The sequence below is a fragment of the Ictalurus furcatus genome, chromosome 18 (assembly GCF_023375685.1).
Source record: "Ictalurus furcatus strain D&B chromosome 18, Billie_1.0, whole genome shotgun sequence".
NCBI lineage: Eukaryota > Metazoa > Chordata > Actinopteri > Siluriformes > Ictaluridae > Ictalurus > Ictalurus furcatus.
This window is the reverse complement of record NC_071272.1, coordinates 7,895,635-7,908,388: the sequence shown is the minus strand read 5'-3', so window position 1 is coordinate 7,908,388 and position 12,754 is coordinate 7,895,635. Positions and strand designations below refer to the sequence as shown.

Below are 12,754 nucleotides of genomic sequence, written 5' to 3'. Positions count from 1 at the left end.
CACACACACTTGAGTAGCTACTGCATACTACAGCATTCTGTTCTACTTCCTGCTATTCTAGTTCATGTTATCCCCTTCTATTCTATTATGTTTCCTTCTATTCTATTGTTTCATGATATTCCATTCTATTCCCTTGTTTCCTTCTATTCTGTTATATGCTACTGTATTGTTTCATTCTATTCTATTTCATGATAGCCGAGTCTATTCCAAAAAGCACTGAATCAAACTACAGTCCTAAATTTATAATAAAAACTCACTTCCACTGCACTTTGTGGTTTGTTACTCGCTGCCTTTAGACATATTATTTTGCTTCTGTTTGCTTTTGCTCATAATGTTTTAATTAGACATTACAGATCTTACTCGCGCTCCCACTCTATCAGAGCATCTGCACCGCGTATGAGGAGCAACGCGGCCTCATTACTAACACATCACTTCCGTTATAATAAATGACAAGTTACACTGATACAACATATAATGACAATACACTTAAATTAAACTAAACCTTTTAAGCAACTTGCGTCAGCATCACTGTCGTGCTCGCGCTACACAAACACCGCTTTATAAAGTTTGACCTTCTCTGCGGTGTTTAATATAAAATGCTCCCCTGGGAAGAGGACTTTCTTCCTCAGTCACTTGATTTCTCCTCCATCTGATGGTGACTGTGGTCATGTCGGGAATAAAAGGTAACGCTGACATAAACAGTAAGCTGAAGAAAGTCATTGTCGGTGACTCTGGATATTAGGCTAAAGCTAGCGGTGTCACATTGCGTGCGTATGATGTCGTGCGCCGTCGACTAGGAAGCGGCTTATACTTCCGGTTAGCAAAAAAACCCACTAGTATTCCATTTGAGACGACGTTACCTTTCAGCTGTGTCTCAGGTGGTAGAGCGGGTTGTCCACCAATCATAGGGTTGGCGGTTCGATTCCCGGCCCACATGACTCCACATACTGAAGTGTCCTTGGGCAAGACACTGAACCCCAAGTTGCTCCCGATGACAAGTTAGCGCCTTGCATACTGCTACCATTGGTGTGTGAGTGTGTGTGAATGGGTGAATGAGATAGTGTAAAGCGCCTTGGATAAAAGCGCTATATAAGTGCAGACCATTTACCATTCTAAAATTCACACTCTAGACAGTAGAGTGCATAGTGTAAGTGTATTCGGAACAGAAGTAACGTAATGAGTAAACAAGCCCCGTGCCACGCACAGACCAACTAATCCATAATGATTAATCCATAACTAATCCATAACGTCGACAATGATTTTCATAATCGATTATTACCCCCTAGTCTACCCCTAGTGGTCAGTGGTGTAATTGCAGTGGGTCTATAGGAAAGTTTTAAAAATGTTTAAATAGTTTATTTATATATATATTAGTGTGTGTATGTATGTGTATATATGTATGTGTGTATGGTTTTTTTTGTTTGTTTGTTTTTGTTAAATGTATCAAAACATATTCAAATGAGATGTTTTAAAATTAATCAATTTGGTTATTCGCAAATATCACATTAGCTGAGCTGACGATCGTTCATTGATGGATTTATTTTAAATTTATTTACAAATGAAATGATCATTTGCAAAAATCTATGAGTGGTAGACAAGTTCAAGTGTCGCATTAATGGATCAAATAAACAAAGGATAATTCAGAGAGTCAAATTAAATGTAACCCCAACAATAAAATGCAAAAAATCAAATCTTGAAATGTTTTGATTCAATATTAATGTTAATCTTAATAATGTTAAATATTATTAAAATAAAGCAACATGTATAGAAATTACTGTATAGACTATAATTGTTGTGGAGTGAGGGGGTCGTTGTGGATTGTTCGAAATATGCTAGGGATCCAATGCTCACAAAAGGTTGAGAACCATTGGTCTAGTGTATGAATTTTAGAAAGATAATATCGTCTCAAATGGCACACATTAGTTTTTTACAAACCTGAAGGTTTGACCCCATCCAAATAATCGATTAATCAAAAATAATCGGCCAACTAATCGATAATGAAAATAATCGTTAGTTGCAGCCCTAATTCTGTTGTTTCATGTTATCTCACTCTATTCCATTGTTTCCTGCTATTCTATTCAATTCTGTTCTACTTCACGAAATCCCATGCTCTTCCATTATATTGTATTCTATGCTATTTCTTTCTATTCTATTCCATTCTCTTTCCTGTTCTACTATACTGTTGTATTTAATTTTATTTCATTCTGTTCTGTATGTGACACAGATACTCATACACTTTTTCTTTAAAATAGTAAACTGATTTTAATCAAATTTTATTATAACAACACCTCAGATGTTAAGAGACTTCCTCCACATCTGTTTCTGATGATTTAATTAGGACCTCCTTCATTAACTGTAATAATCGAGATAACGGTGAGTCAGCGAAGCTGTACGTTAGCGGAAGACTCTGGATTGTACGCCATTTAGCATCCATACAGAAGTTCTTCTGTCTCTTTGTGTGTGGGTTAGAGTACAGTGATAACTATAAATCCTGTTTTCAGTGTGAAGGCAGATGGTGGAGTACACACGAGGTCACAGTTTGGTACGTCAGGAGCGAGTTGGATTTCTTTTCCAGACAGTCCGGTTACTCCCATAATGTTCAATACTCTTAGTTTTAATATGATATTTTTAAAGGCTGAATGATGATCAGTGTGAGAATAAAACAGAATAACACACACTGGAATAATGCACAGTACAACTCAACAGAAAAGAACAGCATTTAATAGAATTGACGGAATTGAAATAGAATCGACATCTGCCTTCACACTAAATAGGATTTATAGTTCTCGCTGTATGATGATGTGTGCACACACACACACACACACACACACGATGACACTGTCTAATCCAGAGACTCTGGCTAACGTACAGCTTCACTGACTCACTGTTATCTTGTTTATTCCTGTTAATGAAGGAAGCAAAGTCAGAATTATATCATCAGAATTACATGTGGAGGAAGTCTCTTAACATCTGAGGCATTATTAAATTAAAATTTGATCAAATCACTTCGCTTTTTTTTTTAAAGGACAGAGTGTGCGTGTGTGTGTCTGTGTAATAGGTCACAGAGATTAAGCCAATCTATTATGTCTCTGGTCAAATGTACGCTGATTAAATTCAAAGCCGGGGGGTTATACCTTGAATAAGCTTCATATTGCTGATGAAACGGATTTCTGCATGTTTTTATTTTTTCCTTTTTCGTCCTGGATGAAGCAGTAATGCTGAAGCAGACATACGCAGCGCCGCAGGGTGTGTGTGTGTGTGTGTGTGTGGGTGGGTGTGTGAGAGAGACGAAGAGCATGGCCAGGGACGTGAAACACCAGTAGAGAAAACGGCTGCATATGTGTATATATAATCTATTGAATCACTATCATCTGAGGGTTTCATATCCTAAAAGCCTGCAGGGTTTTAAACATCTCAGCAATTAGCAGCAGTTTTTTCTCCTGTTTTTCTCCCAGAATAAGCTGAGATTTTTTATTTTATTTATTTAATTTTTTTTATTTTTGTTTTGAATAGTTAAACACCGTTATGTAGTTAGAAACCTTTATGTTAAACATACAAAGCGATATCACTGCATTGAGAACGGATCGGGAATGAACGCATTTTAATTAGATGAAACTAAATACTAGTATTTCATATTTATGTTGGAGTTGTTGAACTCTGACCCAGGATTAAATTAAACAATTTATGATGATGATGGTGGTAATAATAATAATAATATAAATAAATATATAAATAAAATTTAAGAAAGAAAATGAAGTTCTCACTCCTTCATACAGCATTAGTATGGTGGAACAATTAGAGATTTTTTTTTTATCTTGGATAAAACCTATTTTATATCTTCTGCATTAGTCAGTAGAAAAGACAAATATTTTCAAACACTAGTTGTCCAAAATGGTTCCAAGAACATTTGTATGTTGTTAGTCATATATTATGTAATGTACTTATTGTGTACAGAAAGTATAAAAGGTATGTTTAAAAAATAAATATATATTTAAAAAATCTATAAATTGCAGTAGTATAGAAAAGCTGTTGGTTTAAACCCTGCAGAATAGATTTTATTTTTTATTTTCTGGATAAAACATCATGGAACGATATTTTTGCCGCTCGGATTTGGATTGGAAATTTGTGAATTTTTATGCTGAATTTTTCTTCAAATTCCATTTTAAGAAACCTAAACGTATGAAATATTAATGTATTAGATTATTAACCTATTCGATTCAACACATAGATTGTCATTGATATTTCAGCTATTCAGCTTTTTTCCTTTTAATGGCTTAAATACATTTTAAGGAATGTTTTCATCCTAAAGGAGAACAGAAATGAGTATCTATGTGAATATTATTGGCACTCTGAGGAACGTCCGAGAAAATGGTGTATTGACCTCGGGGTAAAGTGTAACTAGTAATGGTGTTACTAGGAAAAATGTATTCAATTAAAACATTTTTATTCAAATAATATTTAATCATTATCGCCATCATAAAATGACCAATAAGAAGTTTCGATTAATACAGAAATGACCAAACTGATCGATCAGGTAGATATAATGTGAGTATGGAAGGCAGTTTACCGAGCTTGAAAATCATTGTGATGTGAAACCAAATGATCAAGATTTGAAAGCAACCTTATTTTCCAAAAAATATGGTCGCTATATGGTAGGAAAATGATTCTGCTGAAGTAAATGTACAATTCTGTGGACAAGGACTCGAAGGATCCTAAAAATATAAGCTTTTAAAGAGATTGCTGTACACTGACATGACTGCAATCAAGGAACCTCCATCACATTGCCTGTCCATCTGGGATTACTGCTCCAACCCTCCATGCACGTGCGCACACACACACACACACACACCCACCCCAAGCTTTCAATGATGCACAAGAAACAGGAAGATTAAAAAAAAAACCCTCTGTAGACTCCTTCATAATGCAGCCCTAACATTGGGATCACTTGGGGAAATAATCCAAACCTGGGTAAAAAAAAAAACCAGACCCTACAGAGCGAGCATATGTACAACACCCAGCAGGAGAGAAGCAGTTCAAGATAACCGAGTCCCTCAAGGCTCAGTATTGGGTCCGTTTCTATTTTATGGTCTTCAGTGGATTTTTTTTTTTTTTAAAAAAAGGATTTCTAGAACAGTGCTGGTGAATTATCGATTCTGATTGGTCAGATTTTCAGTAACAGCAGCTCTGATAGTAGGTTATATTAATGCACTAGTTCTCATATGTTATCATTTCTACAGTATAGTAACAACGTTGTTAATACGGTAAGTAGGGGTGTAACGATACTGGCTTCTCTATTCTATTTGATTCTCTGAATGTTCTGAACAAAATCTGAATGAGGACAAATTCATGACTTTGTTTTTAAGTTGTGAATCATAAACAATAAACAATTGTTTTTGTCTGTATAAAACCTATATTAATAAAAAAAATGGCTATGAACGGAGGTTTAATGCTGTAAACAAAATGTTTTACAGGTTTATCATATCAGGGGGTGGGGGTAAATAAAATTAATTCTTTTATAAATTCTCTCAAAGATTTGATCGAATTAACAAAGTCTCTGACTCACGGGGAAGAAATAATCCATTGAAACATACAGCCGCATTTGAGGCGTAGATTTAACCTGAAATAGAGCTCCAAAGTCGGCTAAAACACGTGACTTCCACGGCCTCCTTCGCAGGCACTGTAGATCACAGCGGCTCGGGGCTGGGGTCGTCTGGAAGCTGATGAGCTCTTGTAGATGTTATAAAATGGTCAGGTAACCTTATAACCGCATTGCTGTCTGCATACTTAAACTGTATGGGTTGTGCACCAGAGATTTGGACCTCTAGTGGTCAAACAGTGCAATTGCATAAAATACATAATTAATAGGATGTTGATTCCTACGGTGCGAAACGCACACCACCATGTTGTTCATTTTCTTAGAACGGTGTGACGCGGAGTGTTTTTTATTTATTTATTCATTCTTTAAATATTCTGCTCTGTGTGAAGTCAGTAATACGTATAATTAGTCATTAATACGTTTTCTGCTCTGTGGTAAATAAATGAAATGAGTAAAGAGTAACAATACAAATATTTGGAAATGTGCATGCGCTGTAAATCTAAATAGGATCTCGATCTAATATAAGAATATACCCAGATTAAATCTGATTAAGCGTACGTGTATATCCGGGTTTGTAGGGACCAAACCGTAAAGAGAAAACTGATGAGAGAAACTCTTAGCCAGCATCTCAAAGCTCTCTGCAGGGTGTCGACTCGTCCGGCAGGGAACCAACGCCGACACTCTGGGAATTAATTAATCCGAAATGACACCTCATCCGACATACAGGGAAACAAACTCGCACGTTCTCTCCAAACCGGATCCGCATGGGATTTGATGAAAGATGGAAAGCGTGACTTCATCACATCTTTGTGCATCTGAATAAAGATTGTGGTTCTACATCATAACATTTATTTTATTTTATAAACACTATGACATTTAATGAAGATTCCTAATCCCTTATAGATGATCTGTATATTCACCAGTACACGGAAGTCCAGAGAGGCTGAGCACGATTCGTTTATTTCTAGTGATTTGTTCATTGATCTAGCATGCTGATCGTAGTGACTGCTTCTAAAACGGTTAACAGTTACGGACTGTGACAGCAGTTTAGGAAATTGTTTTGCTAGTTTCACCTATTAGTACATGTTATCTATGATTAAATAACTAATATTAGCTAGCCGTTTCGCTATACGCGACAATTTATTTCTACTATTTTCCCAATATTACGAATTAAGTCGTGGAGTGACTTCTTTGAACTTTAAATTACCCTTAAAGCCTTGTTAGTTAATTTCACTCAGCTTTGAAACTGAACCCTATTAAAAAAGCAAGATATCTCTTAGACATATCCGCTAAATCAGATTTTGAAATTATGATTTTTTAATTCAAAAAAGAATTTCAGTAATTCCATATGTTGATTAGCAGTTATACTTTACACATGCTATAAATGATGTGGACGGTTATGTTACGATTTCATTAATCAGTTGTTGTTTTTGTTTTTTCTACCAAATTTTTAAGCTAACGTTGAACGCATGTAAGTTAACGAGAGATGCTTGAGAGGTCCTGTTGTGTTTTGTCTCGAAGTCTGAAAGCTAGAAAGTGATGAAACGCAATCTGCTCACCATCCAAAAGGTTAACAGCACAAGAACGTTGTTGCTGGGCAACGAGAAAATATGGAAAGAGGCTTTAGGTATTTTATACATACAGTGTTGAGTAACAGCGACCGTGGGAACAAGACAATCATCAACGAATAACAAATAAATAAATATATAAATAAGAACATTTCCATTGGATGTGTTGGTTAATTACTAAAACAAGAAGACTTCATACAACTAAACGTACGCAGTAATTACATTTAGCGTCGACTGCTAACAGGACAGAGATCCCAGAATTGCTAACAAGAAAAAAAATGCTAGCAAGCAGAGGGAAAAATGTATTTAACATATAAATAAAAACCCCTTATTTTTTTTTACTCATAATTTTTTTATTATTATTTATTTATTTATTCATTTTTCTCTGATGTGCACCAAGCAACATGTCTTGCTTTAAAATGCTTTAAAGCAATACTATGTTTGTTTTAATTGATTCGGAACAAAAAATGTTCCACTGTAGGGAGGTTCTCTCAGCGTCATCACCTCCTGATTTTAATAGACTTCGCTCCTCCGTTTGCCCCGACACGGACCTCTTTCCCACAACCCCTCCTCTCATTTGTGTCCACTCCGTTTCGCCCTCTTCCCCGACAGGAAATCCATCATGTCCATGATTTAAACATGACGAGATGAGAGCGCTCGCTTCCCTAGCCTTGTCTCGTGCGAAGAAAAATGACACGGACGACAAGAACGAGCTGCATCAGCAGATCGGCCATGCAGGAAACGTGCACCTGGCCACCGTTTTCGTTCCGAACCCGTTATTCAGGTCACTTTTTAATAAAATTTTCAGCAATTTTTAGGGTTTAGAAAAGTACCAATTAAATACATGTAATGCTTGCGTTAGATTAATGGATTTATAATTGATATTAGCTAGCCAGTGACTAACAAACTAGCTCATTTGCATCTAGCATGGTCAGGCATATCTACATGGTAAATTAAATTAAAATCCAAAGCACTTTACACTGTCTCACATTCACCCACACACTCACACCAATTGTAGTAGAGCTGCCATGCAAGGCACTAACTTGCCATCGGGAGCAACTTGGGGTTCAGTGTCTTGCCCAAGGACACTTTGGTATGTGCAGTCATGTGGGCCAGGAATCAAACCGCCAACCCTATGATTAGTGGGCAACCCACTTTACCACCTGAGCCACAGCCGCCCCCAACTGAGCCACAGCCGCCCAATAAAGCAAATAAAGCAAAATGAAAACAAATATATAGACGTACAGTGGGGGAAATAAGTATTGAACGCATCAACATTTATTTTTTCTTTTTTTCAGTAAATATATTTCCAATAAGGCTATCAGCATTTCAAAGTTACAGTGCCACACTGCCCCCTGCCGGCCTGGAGAGGAGTTCCAGCATCCGTCACTCAGGCTGTGAAGTCCCGCAGCTCTGAATTATTCATGAGGTGTGAGTTTTCGACTCAAGGCCAGGATGCCAGATGGAGTGTATTGTACAGTAGAGCAGAGCAGAGACGTGGCAGCCTGATGGAGAGGCGTTTAATCATCTCTACAGTGAAAACCGGGAGCCGTTACAGAGAGCGAACACCCTGAAGCGTTGCATAATGATCCAGTCATAAACTGCTGCAGCAGACAGTCAGGTTCTTTTAGTGCTGCCGTTTAAACGGAAGGCTTTTAAAACAACAGCACGACCTCTCAAGTGTGTGAAGTGTGTAGCAGGCGTACGCACTGTGATTGAAGTGTGAGGTTTAAAAAAAAAAAGGCAGGAAAAGATAATTGCTGATGTGACTGGAAGCAGTGAAACAGAGTGGGTCTGAGTGGTCAGAAGATCTATAAATCACAGGTTTATATGAATGCGCTCATTCTATATTCAAACGTTATCGTTTCTATAGCAACAGCTCGTTCATAAGGATGCGCCATATAAACAGGTTTAAAAACCGTGTGTAATTGTCGATAAGGTGAGATGTTTATGGAAGGAGTGTCCAGTGTCAGTGTTTTCTGATGTTCCTGGTGTTTCCACAGTTGTAAACGGATAAAAAGAATGACCTGATGTTCTGATAAATAAATAATCGGAATCGTTGGAAAATTGTTGCGGTATAAGAGGAATAAAACACGTCGGGACGTGTTGAGATGAAGGAAAATGATCGACTTCAGGATGGTAACAACAGTAACCCCGCTCCCAGAGCGTTTTATTCCTTACTTAACACCTGGAACCCGTCACGCATTTACAATTGATCTCGGTACTTTATACTGTAGACTTCTTAGAAAGAGAGTTCTTTAAGGGTTCAATTAAGCGTCCTTAACCTCATCAATAAATCCTAGTTGAAAGCCTTCCTGAGAGTGCAGCACTCTGTTGTAAGGTTCTGCCTGGAAACATTAAGGAACAGCTGAAGAACCCCGAAGAACATGGGTTCAGGGAGGATTATTCTCAGTCATGTTTATCATAAAAGTCGATTTATTTGTTAATTTCATTAAACAGAACAGCAGCTGTAACTCAGGTGCCTTTTCTAACTTGGTGGCGCATCGGGCTGTGATGAATGGAGCACTAAAATCGGCGCGGAGGCTGACGACGGGTCAGAGTCAGGAGCAGCTGCGAACCTGCTGACTACGGCATGAATCGTACACAAATAAAACAGGTGCCTAATAAGGTCGCATGTTGGGAAATGTGTGTCACGACTGCTATTTCAGCACATAATTCAGGCTGTTGCTGAGGATGCACTCAGATTGCATCCAAAAGTGGCACAGATCCATTCTTTCTCCTCTTCTTCTTTTTGTTTTTTATGACCGTGTGGACGTGGTCAGTTCGGAATGGATGCGTATCTCGTGCGTTGCCATGCAGTCACATTAACGCTGAATGTAAACCGTTTCAATTGGGGGCGGAGCTAATTTCCAGGTCAGAGAAATGTTAGTGGTAGCCTAAAATGAAGAAACTCATGAAGTCTATGAATTCCAGGTGAAGAAGCACTACAGGTAAAGTGATTTGACGACAGAAATTCGCAAACACTTTAACCTCACAGATGAGGAGACTACACCAACGGCGCTACGGAAGAGAAAATGACAAGTGACAATCTTAAAATTATTCTGCGTCTAAGTCTCTGGACTTTTTTTTTGTTTGAAGAGGTGCCATTTGACGTCATTGATGCTCGAGTTTTCCGAGGCCGAATCATAGTCGAGGCTCTTCAGATCGCCTCTTAAAGTGACGGAAAATTCATCTGTCCGTTGATGGCGTGCGATTTGAGGAGGCATCCTCCATGTCGTCATCTGCGCAACCATTTAATCTCTCGGCGATCAGATGAAGGGCTTCACCTCCTCTACTTCAGAGCAGAAAGTCGGAGAATCTGATTACGGCCGTCACTTTGAGCCGCTCTCGCTGGAGCACAGCCAAGAGATTCATCAAAACCTTGAGATCTCAGGCAGGAAAGCGAGACACCCCAACTGATCAAATCCTTCAGCGAGAGACGGTGTTACCTGGCCTTCTGGAGAATCTCCTCCCTGTTCACACTTACTCATCATTTCATTTCACCTAATTATTGGTAATTGGACTAGTTGGTGTCACTGGATTGCTTGTGCTCTGGGGTGTCTGTATTAAAGATTATGGATTACCTAATTTCTGGGGGGAAAAAAAAGAAAAATGTTGGATGGGAAGTGACAAGAAAACAAACTTGGCTGCTGATTAACTGAGACAGAACAGTCTGGACTGTAAGATCTAGAAGCTTCTCAGAAATTTGAGAGCTGTGCACTTTATTATTTTTTTTTCTAGTAACAGCTTTAATCTGGAATAAATATAATAAAATAATATTTTAATAAGAGAGCGCTCACTAGCTTGTTGGAGTTACATTATTGATGCCCAAGGAGAAATTTGGAAGGTGTGGCCTTTTGGAGAAGGCCAAGTTTGGAGAAAGGGGTGTGGCCTCTGTCAGATTTAGAGGAGCAGGCATGGTCTGGTTTCGAGAAGGGGGTGTGGCCTCTGTATGGGTCAGTTTTAGAGGAGGCATGGTCAGTTTTAGTGAAGGGGGTGTGGCTTTGGCATGTGTCAGTTATAGACAAGGGGGTGTGGCCTGTGTATGTGTTAGATTTAGAGGAGTAGGCATGGTCAGTTTTAGAGAAAGTGTTATAAATGCAGAAAACATGATTCTTCCTAATATGATAAAGGATTGGGATTTGTATCTCAGAACCACTGGTATTGGGTTACGAAAAAAAAAAGAAGGACTAAGTACTGGAGCAGCTCTAAATCATTTTAATATTCAGTTGTTTTTTTTTTGTTTGTTTTTTTGTTTTTTTACATATTCAAGAACAATGCATATAGGTCTGAAGTGCAAACATCTCACTGAGCACAACCACCGTCTCGCTCTCTTTACAAAACAAACCAAATAAATTAGCGTTAATGTAAACCACAACACACACACAGTAGTAACTGGATTCTCCGTGTAGAAGCAGAGGAGACTTTCCGTCCTCTAAACTAAGTCCGAACTCACTGACCTAAAGCTGAGCTGAACTTGTGAGCCGACTCACACGTCTTCCTGAAGGAGAAAAAAAATAAATCACAGCACGCTATGGATTTCCACATGTATTCACAAACAAAATAAAACCACCTCAAATTCCATCCACAGCTCTATAATGGAGTACACTATTTGGCAAATAAAAATCTGAGTGCATAATGTGCATGGCATTTTGCAAGTATTACATTCAAGATAAAATGTATTGAGGAGCGTTAATTAGAGTCTCGGTGCGTCCTCCGTGATGTACAGCAGGTTATCAATAAATACGTAATAAATTTATAAACCGGGATTAAGAAGCTGCCCGATGCCTCGTTAGTGTTTTCCCAGCTCGAGTCGTTTGGAACCGTTGCTAGCATTTTAATGCGTTTAGTAGCAAATATCTTTTACAGTTATTTTTGTTTTTTTCTTTTCGTTTTAAAGAAGCAGTTTGTAATTTTCTGAGCCTTCGAACTGCAGTTAAAAACAGACATGCTTTTCACGTCGACCTAGACTAAAGTTATACGTCTCGTGTTTTCGGCTGGGGGCGGAGCTAACTTCTTGTTCTGGAAAAATACACACGTCTAAAACATTCTTGAATAACAAAACTATCCAGGCCCAGTGTGTGACGATGTTGTGACTCACGGCATGTCTTTAAAACGATGAGGGCTACGAACACGCTTACATTTTTACAAACTGCTCCTTTAAGTTTAAAGAGAAGTTCTAACACTTCTTTACCCATAACTGAGTCATGGATCGCTTCGGCACTCTCGGCCTGCACCACTGGAGTTAGAGGTTTCTGTATTGCACCAGTAAGGAAGAACATTGACCGGAGGAATTAAAAAAAAATAAACAAAAGCCCAGACCGAGCTGGTTTAGTGCTTTTCCTTTTCCTCTCTATGTAACAGAGTCCATGATGAGAGGGACGCATCAGTATTCAGTGTCTGAGCCGTCCGCCGGTTCCGTGTTGCGGGACAGCATGTAGTTGTCCATGTCTATGGAGGGGCAGTTGTGGATGGAGTAGCGCAGACGCTCGGAGAGCACGGCCTGACTGGTGTAGGGAGGGAGACGCAGCTGGAAGAAACACGTCTGGGCTGTGGGGAGACCGTTCATGGGCTGCAGGGGAAAATAAAC

The 12,754-nt window shown here is 38.6% G+C and overlaps 1 protein-coding gene across 7 annotated transcripts in view; it reads right to left on the bottom strand.

Annotated features, from left to right (window-relative positions):
• Positions 1 to 11,362: 11,362 nt before the first annotated feature.
• Positions 11,363 to 12,754, bottom strand: part of LOC128622156 (probable E3 ubiquitin-protein ligase HERC1) — a 63,342-nt gene continuing 61,950 nt past the window's right edge. For all 7 annotated transcript variants that reach the window (XM_053648427.1, XM_053648432.1, XM_053648433.1 and 4 more), the window contains one exon: positions 11,363 to 12,736. In XM_053648427.1, the coding sequence (XP_053504402.1) occupies positions 12,551 to 12,736 (186 nt within the window). In that variant the 3' untranslated portion in view covers positions 11,363 to 12,550. The remainder of the gene's footprint in view (positions 12,737 to 12,754) is intronic.